Below are 16528 nucleotides of genomic sequence, written 5' to 3' on the forward strand. Positions count from 1 at the left end.
CACTCACACACACTAAACACGTTTTTACACACACTAAAACACACAACACACACCTACAAGTTTATTTTCAGATTTTAAAAAAGAAAACCTAGGGTTCTTGTGAAAGAAACGGCCGCCCCCTCCTCTGAATTATTCCAGCATATTTTCGTGTGTTTTCTTCAAGGATTTTTAGCGACACGTTCGTCCCGGATCGAGCCTCGCACCGTCTCCGCTTCGGTATCGTCGTCACGGTATTTTTAATATCAAAAGGCACGTATAATCTCTCTTTGACTGCGTCGATCATGTCATATTATGCGATGTGTTATTTTATTGAGTAAAATTTATGTATGATGTTCATAGTTTGAGCGGTTAATCGTTTGGATCGATTTCGAAGGAAAATTTTTAGATCTAAATCACGTTCTTACTCTTCCCGTTTAAACTACGAATTTCAGGTTCATATTTTGAGGAAACTTTCAATTAGAAAATTGTAGAACTTTTCAATGCCTTCGATTTTATATAAAATTCGAGATTTTTGGACGAAAAATGAGCGAGTTATGATGTTTTCTGTGAGACTGCTCAAACTATAATTTTCAGAAAATTTTGTATTGATTCGTTTCTTGAAGTTTTATGTTGCAGGCTTCGTTGGGGGTTCGACGAGTGATTGTTGCTGCGTATAGGTACTTTGTTCATGTTGTTTGGGACGGTCACTAATGGTTCGTTTCGTGTCAATAGGCACTAAGTTTAACCAAGAGTCATAGGAAGAAACCTTGTGCCGAATTTTGAGTTGTGTCGTTGTCATTGATGATTAATTGCTCTTGGGGAAATTTTAATGTTTACTTGGGTTTGGTAAAATCCCATAGTGTGCTAGAATGGGTCTCGGGGTGTTGTTTCATAGTCCGTGCAACCGAGTCTAGAAAGTTGAGCAAAACATGTACAGAATTTTCGTAAGTTTTCTTGTCCCGAGAGTGCACGGACCATTACCCGGACCCCCACACGGGGTCCGTGCCTTTGTTCCCTCAGCAGTGTCTAGGACCCGAGAGTACACGGACCTTCCCACGGACCCATGCACGGGGTCCGTGCCCTTCCTCCTTTGCGATGTCTTTTTTTTCCAGAGTCTACACGGACCCTCATCCGGACCATGGCACGGGGTCCGTGTCTACCCTTCATTCCGAATCCTTTTACCCGAGTCTACACGGACCCCTACACGGATGTAGGCATGGGGTCCGTGTCATTCATAATTTGGGGGAAATTATTATAGCATGTTTGAGGTTTGATGTCAGAGTTTAGTGCAAGGGTTATCAAGGTCGTGTCACGAGAAATTTTAGAATGTTCTAAGAAATGATTGAGCTTGAGAGTAAGTTTGATAAATACGTCTAAGTTATGCAAGTTAAGTATGTGAATTCATGTTAGTATGTGCAGCAACGACCCCGATCGAAGTCCAACGAATCCCTCAACGCCAAGTAAGTATGTAGACGTGCAAGAAAGAAAATATTTTTAGTTTTTGAGGTATGCTAAATGTCTTGTGACCAAATTATGAATGGGTTTGGAAGTCGGTGAACGTGGCCGAGGACCTCTCCACCCCGTTAAATTATGAACGGGTTAGATCATGGTTGAGAAGCGTTAAATTATGAACGGGGACCAACCAGCCCGTTAAATTATGAACGAGGATCTCATGTATGTGGCAGTGGATACGTCCCTGTCAGCCCACTACTGTGGTTTGTCTGATCAAGCGGTTTATTATGTATAGGTCACTTGCTTTGAAACATCCTCTACGCAAAAAATGATGAAGTTATGTATGTTCAAGTATGCAGCATGTTTATGAAAAGTTTAAGTTATGGCACGTCGAAGTATGTATGTACGTATGTTCAAGTTTTAATACGCAAGTTCAAGTTTCAAGTTATGTATGTCCTATATTAAAGTTGCATGCGATTTTATTATGTAGTACTCGTTATTCCAGTTTAAACGTGTTGAGTGTATAGACTCACTAGACTTGATCGATGCAGGTGACTATGTTGAGGAGACAGGAGGTGGTGACCAAGGGGCAGGCTTGGACTGAGCGGCAGGCTAAACCCGAGGACCGCCCATGTTATTTTACGATTTTTATGCAAGTTCAAAATACTCTGATGTTATGTTTCATTTCAAGACTTTTGGAGCAAGTGTTTCTTTTTAGCAAATTTTATTGGTGATGTCGATTTCAAACATTTTTATTGACGAAGGATGTAGTGACGACCGTATTTGATTTCATTTCCGCATTCCTTTTAGTTTAAAAGAAAATTTTAAATTCTTCCGCAAATTTTAAGTAGAAAGAGTACGGTTCGTTACAGTTGGTATCAGAGCAGTGTTCTTGTAAATGGTTATGCCTACTGCCAGTCGCAAGAAGCTCACGAAGTCACACCTCAAGTCTGTAAGTTTTAAAGTTTCAAATTTATGTTATGTAGTAAGCATTAAGTTATGATTTCAGTATGTGCATGTTTTAAGTTTGAATTACTTGCATCTTAAGATATTGATTTATGTTCATGCATGTTGGGTTTACGTGTTGGGTAAATTACTGGAACAGTATGCCTCCTAGACGTTTGGTTGACCGAGAAACAAGGGATGAGAACAGGGAACATCGAGATGAGGAGAGGGCCAATCCTCCACCACCTTCACCACCAGATATGCAGGCTCGGATGCTTGCTGGTATGACGCAGTTCTTCGCACAGTTTTCGGGGAACCAGGCAGCAGCAATGGGTGCAGGGGTGAGGCCCCAACCAGAGGCGGTATATGAGCGATTCCGGAGGATGAGTCCGAAGGAGTTTTCGGGTACCACTGACCCGATGGTAGCTGAGGGATGGATCAAGTCCATCGAAGTAATATTCGACTTCATGGAGCTGATGGACGCTGACAGGTTCAGATGTGCTATATTCTTGCTGTCAAGGGATGCTAGACTGTGGTGGGAGAGTGCATCGGTGGCAGTAAACTTGCAGACTCTGTCGTGGAATGGATTCAAAGAAGCGTTCTACGCCAAATATTTCACTGAGGAGGTAAGATCCAGACTCACCAGTGAGTTTATGACGCTGCGTCAGGGAGGTAGTAGCGTGGCAGAGTTTGTTAGGAAGTTCGAGAGGGGGTGTTACTTTGTACCCCTCATTGCAAACGATGCCCAAGCAAAGTTAAGGCATTTTCTGAATGGGTTACAGCCGATCCTACGCCGCGATGTGAGAGTAGCTGGCCCCTCTACATACGCAGTTGCAGTTTCTAGGGCTTTGGCAGCAGAACAGGATCTGAGGGATATAGAGGCGGACCGACAGGGCAAGAGGCCCTATCAGGCACCACCGCAACACCAACAGCAACAACAGCAGAGATCCCAGTTTAAGAGGCCGTTTCAGGGGCTGCCTGGGAAAAAGCCTTATCCAGGACCGCCAAAGGGCAAGGGTCCAATTCAGCAGCAAGGGGCGCCTCAGAAGCCCGCTATCTTCCCAGTGTGCCAGAAGTGCAATCGCCAGCATCCCAGACAGTGCTTATGGGGATCCGGAAAATGTTTTAAATGTGGAGCTACGGACCACATGTTGAAAGAGTGCCCACAGTGGAAGCAGCCGACCCAAGGAAGAGTGTTCGCCATGCATGCACAAGAGGCGAACCCAGACACGACATTACTAACCGGTAAACTTTTCTACCTAAGCTCAGTATTACTTTGCCGTGCATGTGGATTTTGTTTGGAATTATTAGTATGCTAGTAATATTTTGTGCACCTTGAGTATTGGGTTCTTTTATGCTCGAGATTGTTGGTAAGATTTTTGGGATATAAGTTAGTTTGTGTTGTGCTAACGCATCTCAGGAAGCATTTTTATTAAGAGACTATCCACAACCGCACTGATAGACTCAGGAGCCACTCACTCCTTCATATCGGAGACTTTTGCCAACCATTTGGACCTCAAGTCCATTGGCCTAGACGTGAACTTTTCAGTGACAGTCCCATCAGGGGAAGAGCTGTTAGCTACCAGTGTGGTCAGAGACATCGATCTAGAACTGCATGGCCACTTAGTTTATGCAGATTTAATCCTATTGCCGATGCCAGAATTCGACATCATATTGGGAATGGACTGGCTGACTAAGAACAGAGTTCTTATCGACTTTCAGAAGAGATCAGTACTAGTCAGACCGTTGGGTATGGAGCAGTTTCTTTTTGAGCCAGACAGATGGAGAAGTTTCCCTCGCATGATTTCGTGCATGCAGGCGAGGAGACTGATTTCCAAGGGGTGCCAGGCCTTCTCGGCTAGTATTATTTCAGCACCTGATGCGCCTACTCCATCTCTAGCTGAAGTGCCAGTAGTCAGTGAATTCCCAGAAGTCTTCCCAAACAATGTTTCAGGTCTTCCACCAGATAGAGAGGTAGAGTTTGCTATTGATCTCATTCCAGGCACAGTGCCAATCTCTAAGGCACCGTACAGATTAGCTCTAGCGGAAATGTTAGAACTCAAGCAGCAGATTCAGGAGCTCTTAGACAAAGAGTTTATCCGCCCGAGTTTCTCACCGTGGGGCGCACCGGTACTTTTTTTGAAAAAGAAATACGGAAGCATGAGACTGTGCATGGATTACCGCGAACTGAACAAGGTAACGATCAAGAATAAGTACCCGTTGCCTAGAATCAAAGACTTGTTCGATCAATTACAGGGAGCTACAGTGTTCTCTAAGATAGATCTTCGATCAGGGTACCATCAGCTAAAAGTGAAGGATGTAGATGTCCACAAGACAGCTTTCAAGAGCCGGTATGGGCATTACGAATTCTTAGTGATGCCGTTTGGATTGACTAATGCTCCAGCAATTTTCATAGATCTCATGAACCGAGTATTTCAGACATTCCTCGATCAATTCGTCATAGTATTCATTGACGATATTCTTATATACTCGAAGAGCCATGAGGAGCACAGCCAGCACTTGAGAACAGTTTTACAGACCTTGCAGAGTCGCAAGTTATATGCGAAGTTCAGTAAGTGTGAATTTTGGTTGGAGAATGTAGCGTTTTTGAGGCATATTGTATCTAGCAGTGGAATTGAAGTGGATCCATCAAAGGTAGCAGCGGTTAGAGATTGGGTTGAACCTAAGAACGCATCAGAAATCCGCAGTTTTCTGGGTTTGGCCGGATACTACCGTAAGTTCATTCGAGGATTTTCATCCATAGCGGTGCCACTCACGTCACTCACCAAGAAGAATGCTAAATTCTTGTGGAGCTACGAATGCCAGAAGAGCTTCGATACGTTGAAGCAAGCTCTTATTTCAGCGTCAGTGCTAGCCATGCCATCCAGGCAAGGAGACTTTGTGTTATATACCGATGCATCTAAGCTCGGGTTAGGCGCAGTATTGATGCAGCAGGGTCGGGTCATAGCCTATGCTTCCAGGCAACTGAAAGTGCACGAGAAGAACTATCCGACTCACGACCTAGAGTTAGCCGCCGTTGTCTTCGCATTGAAAATTTGGAGACACTACCTGTACGGCGAGAAATGTCAGATTTTCACCGACCACAAGAGTCTCAAATATTTATTCACGCAGAAGGAGTTGAATATGAGACAAAGACGATGGTTGGAACTTGTGAAGGATTACGACTGCAAAATTAGCTACCATCCGGGAAAGGCTAATGTTGTCGCGGACGCATTGAGCAGGAAAGTGGCAGTTGTAGCTCAGTTGTCAGTGCAGAAACCTCTTCAATCTGGGATCCAGAAGTTTGGTCTAGAGATTTATCGTGAGGGCAGAGCTCCTAAGCTGTCTAATCTGACTGTCAAATCTGATATGCTAGACCGTGTCCGGGCAGGACAGTCTTCAGACGAGCAGCTACAGAAATGGAGATTGAGAGATGAGGCCAAAGGCAGTGTTCTTTATACAGTGTCAGATGGGATAGTGAGGTACAGAGGTAGAATGTGGGTGCCTAGTGGTGACACGATTAGACAAGATATTTTGACAGAGGCACACGCATCTCCGTATTCTATCCATCCAGGAGGTACCAAGATGTATAAGGATCTCCAGCTTTTGTATTGGTGGCCAGGGATGAAGCAAGACATCCGCAGGTTCGTGTCCGAATGTCTCACTTGCCAGCAAGTAAAAGCTGAACATCAGAGGCCAGCAGGATTGGTTAAGCCACTCCCCAGCCCTGAGTGGAAGTGGGAGAACATTACTATGGATTTTGTGGTTGGGTTGCCGAGGTCAGTCCGAGGATCGAATTCTATTTGGGTTATAGTTGATCGACTCACTAAGACAGCACACTTTTTGCCAGTGAAGACGACTTTCTCCATGACGCAGTACGCGGAGCTATATATTCGGGAGATAGTCCGTTTGCATGGGTTCTCAGTTTCAATTGTGTACAGCTTTTCACCCGCAGACAGATGGCCAGTCTGAGCGAGTGATTCAGATTTTAGAGGACTTGTTGCGAGCGTGTATGATTGATTTTCAAGGAGCTTGGGAGTCTAGACTACCTATAGTGGAGTTCACATACAACAATAGCTTCCAATCATCAATTGGTATGGCCCCTTATGAGGCGTTGTATGGAAGGAAATGCAGATCACCAGTTCATTGGGATGAAGTTGGTGAGAGAGCAGAATTTGGTCCAGAGATAGTTAAGCAGACTGCAGACGTGGTGGTCAAGATTCGTGACAGAATGAAGACTGCCCAAAGCCGTCAGAAGAGCTATGCTGATAAGAGGAGGAGAGATCTCGAGTTTGCCGTTGGTGATCACGTATTCGTCAAGATAGCACCTACAAAGGGTGTGATGAGATTTGGGAAAAGAGGCAAACTGAGTCCGAGGTTCATAGGACCATTCGAGATTTTGGAGAGAGTTGGAACATTAGCTTATCGTGTTGCCCTTCCGCCGAATCTGGCCGGGGTGCACAATGTGTTCCATGTCTCAATGTTGAGAAAGTACCTGGCTAATCCTTCGCACATTCTAAGTTATGAGCCGTTGCAGTTGGCTCCAGACCTGTCCTTTGAGGAGAGACCGGTCCAAATCCTAGACAGGCAAGAGCGTAGGCTTCGGAACAAAGTGACTAAGCTAGTCAAAGTCCGGTGGCTCGACCAATCAGTGGAAGAGGACACATGGGAGTCCGAATCAGATATGAGACTTCGCTACCCGGAGTTGTTCGGTAAGATTTAATTTCGAGGACGAAATTTTTATAAGTGGGGGAGGAACTGTAGTGCCCAAATTCAGTACACGTATAACCTGTGCATTCATTTTATTATTAAATCATTTGATTAATTTTAAATGAGTTTTTGCCATGCATAATTTATGAAAAATGCATTATTTTAAATTAATCATGTTCATTGTGATGCACGTTAAAATGTTTTTTGAGTTTCATGTTTCAGGCGACTATTCGAAGCAGGATCGAGGAAAAGACCGGTGACGATGTTGGTAATTTAAAATATGGTATTTTATTTTAAGTTGAGGATGAGGCATTTTAATAAGTTATTAAGTTTTAATATTTTAAAACATTATTATGTATTTAGTGATTTAAGAGTTTAAAATTTTTAAAATTGGTGTGTAATCATTTTAATTGTAGAGTTTGATTAAATTAGTGAGTGTTAACTTTTAGTTAGTATTTTAATTAGTTAATTTAGCACTAAATTTCTCCTAATTAAATCACACACACGTTTTCTACACTCACACACACTAAACACGTTTTTACATACACTAAAACACACAACACACACCTACAAGTTTATTTTCAGATTTTAAAAAAGAAAACCTAGGGTTCTTGTGAAAGAAACGGCCGCCCCCTCCTCTGAATTATTCCAGCATATTTTCGTGTGTTTTCTTCAAGTATTTTTAGCGCCACGTTCGTGCCGGATCGAGCCTCGCACCGTCTCCGCTTCGGTATCGTCGTCACGGTATTTTTAATATCAAAAGGCACGTATAATCTCTCTTTGACTGTGTCGATCATGTCATATTATGCGATGTGTTATTTTATTGCGTAAAATTTATGTATGATGTTCATAGTTTGAGCGGTTAATCGTTTGGATCGATTTCGAAGGAAAATTTTTAGATCTAAATCACGTTCTTACTCTTCCCGTTTAAACTGCGAATTTCCGGCTCATATTTTGAGGAAACTTTCTTTTAGAAAATTGTAGAGCTTTTTAATGCCTTCGATTTGATATAAAATTCGAGATTTTTGGACGAAAAATGAGCGAGTTATGATGTTTTCCGTGAGACTGCTTAAACTATAATTTTCAAAAAATTTTGTATTGATTCGTTTCTTGAAGTTTTATGTTGTAGGCTTCGTTGGGGGTTCGACGAGTGATCGTTGCTGCGTATAGGTACTTTGTTTATGTTGTTTGGGACGGTCACTAATGGTTCGTTTCGTGTCAATAGGCACTAAGTTGAACCAAGAGTCATAGGAAGAAACCTTGTGCTGAATTTTGATTTGTGTCGTTGTCATTGATGATTAATTGCTCTTGGGGAAATTTTAATGTTTATTTGGGTTTGGTATAATCCCATAGTGTGCTAGGATGGGTCTCGGGGTGTTGTTTCATAGTCCGTGCAACCGAGTCTAGAAAGTTGAGCAAAACATGTACAGAATTTTCGTAAGTTTTCTTGTCCCGAGAGTGCACGGACCATTACCCGGACCCCCACACGGGGTCCGTGCCTTTGTTCCCTCAGCAATGTCTAGGACCCGAGAGTACACGGACCTTCCCACGGACCCATGCACGGGGTCCGTGCCCTTCCTCCTTTGCGATGTCTTTTTTTTTCCAGAGTCTACACGGACCCTCATCCGGACCATGGCACGGGGTTCGTGTCTACCCTTCATTCCGAATCCTTTTACCCGAGTCTACACGGACCCCTACACGGATGTAGGCATGGGGTCCGTGTCATTCATAAATTGGGGGAAATTATTATAGCATGTTTGAGGTTTGATGTCAGAGTTTAGTGCAAGGGTTATCAAGGTCGTGTCACGGGAAATTTTAGAATGTTCTAAGAAATGATTGAGCTTGAGAGTAAGTTTGATAAATACGTCTAAGTTATGCAAGTTAAGTATGTGAATTCATGTTAGTATGTTCAGCAACGGCCCCGATCGAAGTCCAACGAATCCCTCAACGCCAAGTAAGTATGTAGACGTGCAAGAAAGAAAATATTTTAAGTTTTTGAGGTATGCTAAATGTCTTGTGACCAAATTATGAATGGGTTTGGAAGTCGGTGAACGTGGCTTTGGACCTCTCCACCCCGTTAAATTATGAACGGGTTAGATCATGGTTGAGAAGCGTTAAATTATGAACGGGGACCAACCAGCCCGTTAAATTATGAACGGGGATCTCATGTATGTGGCAGTGGATACGTCTCTGTCAGCCCAGTACTGTGGTTTGTCTTATCAGGCGGTTTATCATGTATGGGTCACTTGCTTTGAAACATCCTCTACGCAAAAAATGATGAAGTTATGTATGTTCAAGTATGTTCAAGTATGCAGCATGTTTATGAAAAGTTTAAGTTATGGCACGTCGAAGTATGTATGTACGTATGTTCAAGTTTTAATACGCAAGTTCAAGTTTCAAGTTATGTATGTCCTATTTTAAAGTTGCATGTGATTTTATTATGTAGTACTCGTTATTCCAGTTTATACGTGTTGAGTCTTTAGACTCACTAGACTTGATCGATGCAGGTGACTATGTTGAGGAGACAGGAGGTGGTGACCAAGGGGCAGGCTTGGACTGAGCGGCAGGCTAAACCCGAGGACCGCCCATGTTATTTTACGATTTTTATGCAAGTTCAAAATACTCTGATGTTATGTTTCATTTCAAGACTTTTTGAGCAAGTGTTTCTTTTTAGCAAATTTTATTGGTGATGTCGATTTCAAACATTTTTATTGACGAAGGATGTAGTGACGACCGTATTTGATTTCATTTCCGCATTCCTTTTAGTTTAAAAGAAAATTTTAAATTCTTCCGCAAATTTTAAGTAGTAAGAGTACGGTTCGTTACACCTAGCATGGCTAGGACTCTCACCCTGACTCATGACAACCCCTGGCTGTGTCCTGGCCCAGGCCAAGTCCAAGCCTCACTCTAAAACCGTGAAACCCGAACGTGAAATCCATGACAGCAGCCTTCGGCTTTTGTTTCCTTATTTCCTTTTGGTTTCTGTTGATGGTGGGTGGGTGTGTATGGCTTTTTTTTCCTTGAAACCTTTACCTAAACATCTTATGGCATCATGGCAGTCCCTAAACACAATCAAGACATGGTTTGGTACATAAAAATCATTAGTTCATAGCATATACATGAGAAAAACGAATTTCTGAAAATAAACTTCAAGATCTTCATGCATACATTAATTAAATCGTTATTATGATGTAATGGATGAGAAAAGGAAGATTTAGGCGTGCCTTTGCGTCGTAAACGCACGAAATACCGACGGCGACGAAGAACGGAGAGATCCAAGGCTGCTTTCCCTTAAACTCTAGACTCAAGGCCTAATAAACTCTAATTAAGCACACTAGTGCAAGTTAGGCTTTAATTAAACAAAAAAAAAATGTTTTCAAAAATATGAGAAAACCATCACCCTTTATTAAATATTAAATTTAATTATTTAATAAAACATTTTCACAATTTTCAGCCCTTGGTCTCCGTTCCTCGATCGTCACTTGAATGCCCTTTTAAAAACACAATTTCATGCAGAATGACAATAAAATCGTAATAAGTATGTATGTCACATAATTTAATAGAAATTAAAATAAATTACTCAATTTCATATTTTCTAGATTTGCATGCAGTTGGATTATTTCGTCTTAATTTTGGACCTTACGGTTTCCCTCTGGCTTTCAACCAATCTTTCTTACACTGCTGCTACCACCACTCTCGAATCTAGGAGGAGGTTGTGAAAACTGTGCGGTAGGCTGTGGAGGTCTCGGAGTCTGAGCAACATACAATGCTCCTCGCTTCTTAATCGAGCCAGCTTCGGCATCTTTCGCCCTGTTCAAAGCGTCAACAAAGTTGTTTGGTCGTCTCGTATTCATCAAATTAAAAATATCAAGATTTAAGCCGTTGATAAACTGATCAGCAACTGCTTCATCATTCGCTGCCACGTGTGGAGCAAAACCTAGCAATGTAGAGAACTTGACAACATACTCTTCAATGTTCAACTGCTCTTGTCTCAAGTTTGCAAATTCTGCCCCCTTGTCCTTCCGGTATGACACTGGAAAGAAACGCTGATAAAATTCAGTTTTAAAAACTTTCCACGTAATTTCTGTACCTCTCTGTTCCAACGCTCTCTTGGTTGTAATCCACCGTTTCTTTGAACTTCTTGTAATTGATGCCCAATCAGTTTCACTCTTCGTTCCTCCGTGTATTCGAGGGAATCAAACAACATCTCGATATCATCTAACCAACTCTCACAGTCAACAGAATTCTCGGTGCCTTTCAGTGTCGATGGTATGAATGACTGAAACCGTTTCAGCAATGTTTCCATCGGTGTAGCTGTCACATCCATAGGATCATTAGATGTACTGCCCTGTTCTGGCGCCCTGACTGCTGATCTTCGAGGAGGCATATCTAATTATCAAAAGGATTAGTTTTCCACTACATAAAATCTATCTCAGTCCTCCTCTGATCATCTTATCTCTGATCCAGAATCGGTTCTGATTCATTCTTTATCAGTACACATTTCAATCAACTAAATAAATCAAGCAAACATGTAATTTCAAAGTAATAACACATGCTTTCATGCTAGCATAGAACATAAGTATAATAACAATACAATATTCCCATGCTAGTATCAATAAGTAAGCAAGGAAAATGACTCAATCTACCCCGTTCACTCGCTTCTATCTCAGGCTAAGGAACCTACAGCTCTGATACCACCTGTTGTGGGGACTCGGGTACTAATCATCTTCTTAATCGTTCTTTGGGACTAATTGGATCAATTATGTATGCTACTTTGATAAAAAAAAAATTCTTATAATATCAAAGCATTACTAATTAAAATGTATAAAATCATACAACAAGTTAAGTTTCTTTATTACACATGATCAAATGCAAAGTTTACAATACTTGATCAACTTACATATTTATTTCTATTTACAAGTCACATAACTAGTGTTTGTTGTTCCTCACTACCAGTCTAGGAATGAACACTAGTTTCATATCTAAGCTCGGATCGCCACCTAATCATCACTCGTTCAAGCTCTTCTCGGTAATGATCCTGTCCCACCTGTTTCCATGAACACATACAAACACGACAACAGCCGGAAACTCCGGTGAGAATAAATCCCAGTATAAAACATGTATGCATGAAATGCATAAAATCATATACAAACGCATAAATCATATATCAAAGAACATGACTCATAATTTATGACACATTAGTGAATACAGATAAAACTCTTTAACACGACTCACATCTAAGTCTAGGGATCCCGATGTGAATAAGACGTAACAAATCTCCCACCTACTCTCCGAATTGGGGTGGCGGTACGTCTTGTTCCTAGACTTTGGTCCTCTCTGTATCAAATATCTACAATAGGAGTCAATCTTCTCCTACGCACATCAATACCACCGAACATCTAGTGACTTGGCACCTCTGCCAATGACTCATCTATCTCAAGTGCGTTTCTATAACTCAATAGACAAAGTATAACATATCAAAACATAAACAATCTAGTATGTGGTTTAGAGAAACTCCAGTCCAATCTGACTCGAGTCGTATCTCCCGGTTCAACATTGATTTACACATTTCTTTTCTCGGTGTTTGGTTGGATGAAATCAATCTCAATCTTCGAAATCTTCAATACCAATATGAAATAACATATTTGATACGCACCACGTCAACTTCCAACTCAACGTAAGAATATCAATATGCAATCTCGATACATTTCGACGGCATAACAGCGAAATATTGATATACCGGCAATACAAATATCGTAAGATCAATATCACAAATTCATTACAATAATCATATGCATATCATAACCCCAAAATTATGTGCAACTCATGCCATATAAGCTGGAAATTGAGAACAATAACATACGACATCTTTTCTTCAATCCGTTTTCGATTATATGTTTACCGTAAACTCAAGAACACATATTCTCAAGCATATTAAAATTCCTCCAACATATAAAATCTGAATCATGTTGGAAATCAATAAACCTTACGTCCTTTCGTAGCCGATGACAAGAGGATCACCAATCTAAGCTCGGATCGATAATTGAACGGTCGGATCGTTCGTAAGCACAAAATCAAGCTAAAATGAAACTTGAGGAGTTCTAAACTTTGCTCTCGGTTCTTGCTGCTGGAATGAAGGAATGAAGAGGTTTGTATATTAAATATGCATGTCAAAAACCAAGTGGCTTCATGTTTTAAAATTCAATTTCAGGGAGAAAGAGGGAAGTTAGATCCGAAGTACGAAGGACCCTACAAAGTTATTGGGAATGCAGGAATTGCAGCATACTACTTAGAGGATGATGAGGGTAAGAAGACCAAACGCCTGTGGAATGTCCAACACTTGAAACGATATTATGCTTAACCATAGCCTCAATCCATCCTGTTAGTTTTATTTTTAATTATGTCTTTATTTTGAAGAATATGATGAATAAGATTTGACATTGATATATCATCTTTTTTTATCAAAATAAAAGCTCGACCTCGCACTCGCACTCGAGTCAAAATAAAGTCCGACGTCGTGATCGGCACGATTAGAAGTCCGACCTCGTGATTGGCACGATTAAAAGCCCGACCTCGCTCTTGGCACGAAACAAAGTCCGACCTCGTAATCGGCACGATCAAAATCCCGACCTCGCGCCCAAAAATAATAACAAAGTCCGACCTTATGGTCGGTACGATTTAAAATCCGACCTCGTGTTCGAAAGCAAAAGAAAAACCCTACCTCGCACTCGACAATGAAATATAAAAGAAATCAATAAGAATAAAAGATCCGATCTCCGAGTACAAGGTATCAGATTTGCACCGGACAATGAGGTTTTATATCAACCTTCCTATGGTCATGAGTTTATAATTATTCGGAAGATGCACTAGTTCGATATCCCCTTTTGGAAGTTAAACGTCCTATCTTTCAAGAAAAACACTTGTTTAGTCACATTTCAATAACTTAGACAAAATTTAAAGACATAGGTTCAAAACACTGGCTAATGATAAAGTAAAAGGAAACATGACGGAAAGAACAACCAGAACAGAAACATAAGGAGTAAAATTGTATTGAGTAAAAGGAACCTAAAACAAAGAAATGAAAGGCGAAGAGTCTACCCGGCAGGCTACTTCACTTTCTCTCGAGCGTCCGAGCCTTCACTCTCCATCACCCATCTCTTCATCCTCCTGCATGTCTTCTAGGGCCTTAACCACATCGAGGAAGGAAAAAGGGTGTTCGGCTTTAGAGTAACCATTGGCTCGGACCTGAGCAATACTCCCATTAAATCCATGCTTGAAGTAAGAGGTGGCTTGTTTGAGCACAGCGAATCAAATTACGGAGAGTGGATGAACTCCTCTTTCTTGTGAAGCCACACGGCCTCGGCTTCATGTTCCTTCTTGCGCAATTGTTCCTCAAGCTGAAGTGCTCTCTGCTCTGCACAAGCGGCCTTGTCCTCAAAGACTTGTACTTGAGCTCGGGTGGCTTAGAGCTCGGCTAGGAAAGCCGCTTTCTCTGCTTCACTTTTAGTATGGATATCCTACATTTGCTTCATAAGTTCCCCGTGTCGGCTGAGAACATCATTCAAGGTCGGTAGCGGCCTTCATCATGGCGAGATCCTCAGAGGATACCAAGTGCCGAACAAAATCTAGAGCTTCTGGTCCAGAAGGATGGGCTACGAAAGAGGTCCCGTGGTCGAGGGATTCCTCCAGGTTGACCTATTAGAAATCGCGGTTATCGGGAATAGTGGAAGAACTATGAGTCCCCTTCCTAGAGCCCCTTGGGGTCGGGGTTGAAGCAGTAACTTTGAGAATTTTTTTCATGAGCTGCCCCTCAGAATCCATGGGCAATTTCTTCTGCTTCCCTTTGGCCTCGGCGGTAGAGTATTTTGAAGAGGTTTCGATCTCACCTTTCCTCTTTTTCATGTTTTGAAGCATTTTGGACTTCATAATTCTTTCGTCTGGGAAAAAAAAGGGAGAAGATGGTGGGGAAGGAGAGACAGAAGAAGCAAAAGAAACATAGAGTCAGCATAATATTTTGTTTTCAGTAGGAAAGTGGAAAGGCTGGGGAAAATATACCTATGTCCCCCTCCACTTCGAATCTTTTCTTGCAGAACCTAAATTTACAAAGAAGATCATCATGGATCAGGCTCTTGACGTCAAAACACCTTTCCGAGGTATTAGCAAGGAAGCGGGTCAGGTCTATGACATGCCTTGGTGCGGGTGGATTTCTAAGGTTTAATTTGTCAGCCCAAGCCATATCGCAGTGCCAAGGAAGAGGCTCAGACTCTACATAAAAAAATCGGTTAGATTGTGGGATGAAGGGTTTTCGCCCAGAAAATCACACTCGGGTCGGGGTGATAGGTAAAATCGACCTACTTCTTTTCTTTTGATCTGCACAAAACGATCTAAGAGGGCTACTGAGAGGGGTATATCGAAATACATAAGCAATACCCTAAGGACAGAAGCGTGCTAAAGGAATTGGGATCTAGTTGGCTAGGGCATAGAAGATAGTGATCGCAAAGGAACTGAACTATTCTGGGGATGGGAAACCGAAGACCCATCTCTAGTTGGTCCAAGTAAAATGTGAAATATCCGTTAGGGGGGAGATGAGCCCTATCTGTAATCTCAGGGATTCGAATATAGATTTCCGAAGAAAATCTCAATAACTCTCTCATACTATAAAAATCTTCATACCCTAGAATAGAAGCCTAAACTTCATACCAAGGGAGCCCTGTAGAAGTCCTCAAAGGGGAGGAGGAAGAAGTGCCTATAGCCTCATCCATTCCTTAACCAGATTATTGCAACTAGCACAAGAAGAAGAACTTACCGAAGCGATCAAGAAAAGCAGAGTTGGGAACACTAGGTTACCGAATTCAGGAGGGCTAGCAGAGCAATGACAATAAAATCGTAATAAGCATGTATGTCACATAATTTAATAGCAATTAAAATAAATTACTCATTTTTCATATTTTCTAGATTTGCATGCAGTTGGATTACGTCGTCTTAATTTTGGACCTTACGGTTTCCCTCTGGCTTTCAACCAATCTTTCTTACCGCTGCTGCTACCACCACTCTCGAATCTAGGAGGAGGTTGTGAAAACTGTGCTGTAGGCTGTGGAGGTCTCGGAGTCTGAGCAACATACGATGCTCCTCGCTTCTTAATCGAGCCAGCTTCGGCATCTTTCACCCTGTTCAAAGCGTCAACAAAGTTGTTTGGTCGTCTCGTATTCATCAAAGTAAAAATATCAAGATTTAAGCCGTTGATAAACTGATCAGCAACAGCTTCATCATTCGCTGCCACGTGTGGAGCAAAACCTAGCAATGTAGAGAACTTGACAACATACTCTTCAATGTTCAACTGCCCTTGTCTCAAGTTTGCAAATTCTGCCCCCTTGTCCTTCCGGTATGACACTGGAAAGAAACGCTGATAAAATTCAGTTTTAAAAACTTTCCACGTAATTTA

At 41.7% G+C, this 16528-nt stretch overlaps 1 protein-coding gene across 1 annotated transcript; it reads left to right on the plus strand.

Annotated features, from left to right (window-relative positions):
• Positions 1-2843: 2843 nt before the first annotated feature.
• LOC140827268 (uncharacterized) lies at positions 2844-7346 on the plus strand. The gene is made up of 2 exons (XM_073189908.1): positions 2844-3393; positions 7309-7346. Exons 1-2 carry the CDS (start codon positions 2844-2846, stop codon positions 7344-7346), a joined length of 588 nt encoding a protein of 195 aa, XP_073046009.1.
• The last annotated feature ends 9182 nt before the right edge of the window (positions 7347-16528 follow it).

This window comes from Primulina eburnea, chromosome 3 (assembly GCF_022965805.1).
Source record: "Primulina eburnea isolate SZY01 chromosome 3, ASM2296580v1, whole genome shotgun sequence".
Lineage (NCBI taxonomy): Eukaryota > Viridiplantae > Streptophyta > Magnoliopsida > Lamiales > Gesneriaceae > Primulina > Primulina eburnea.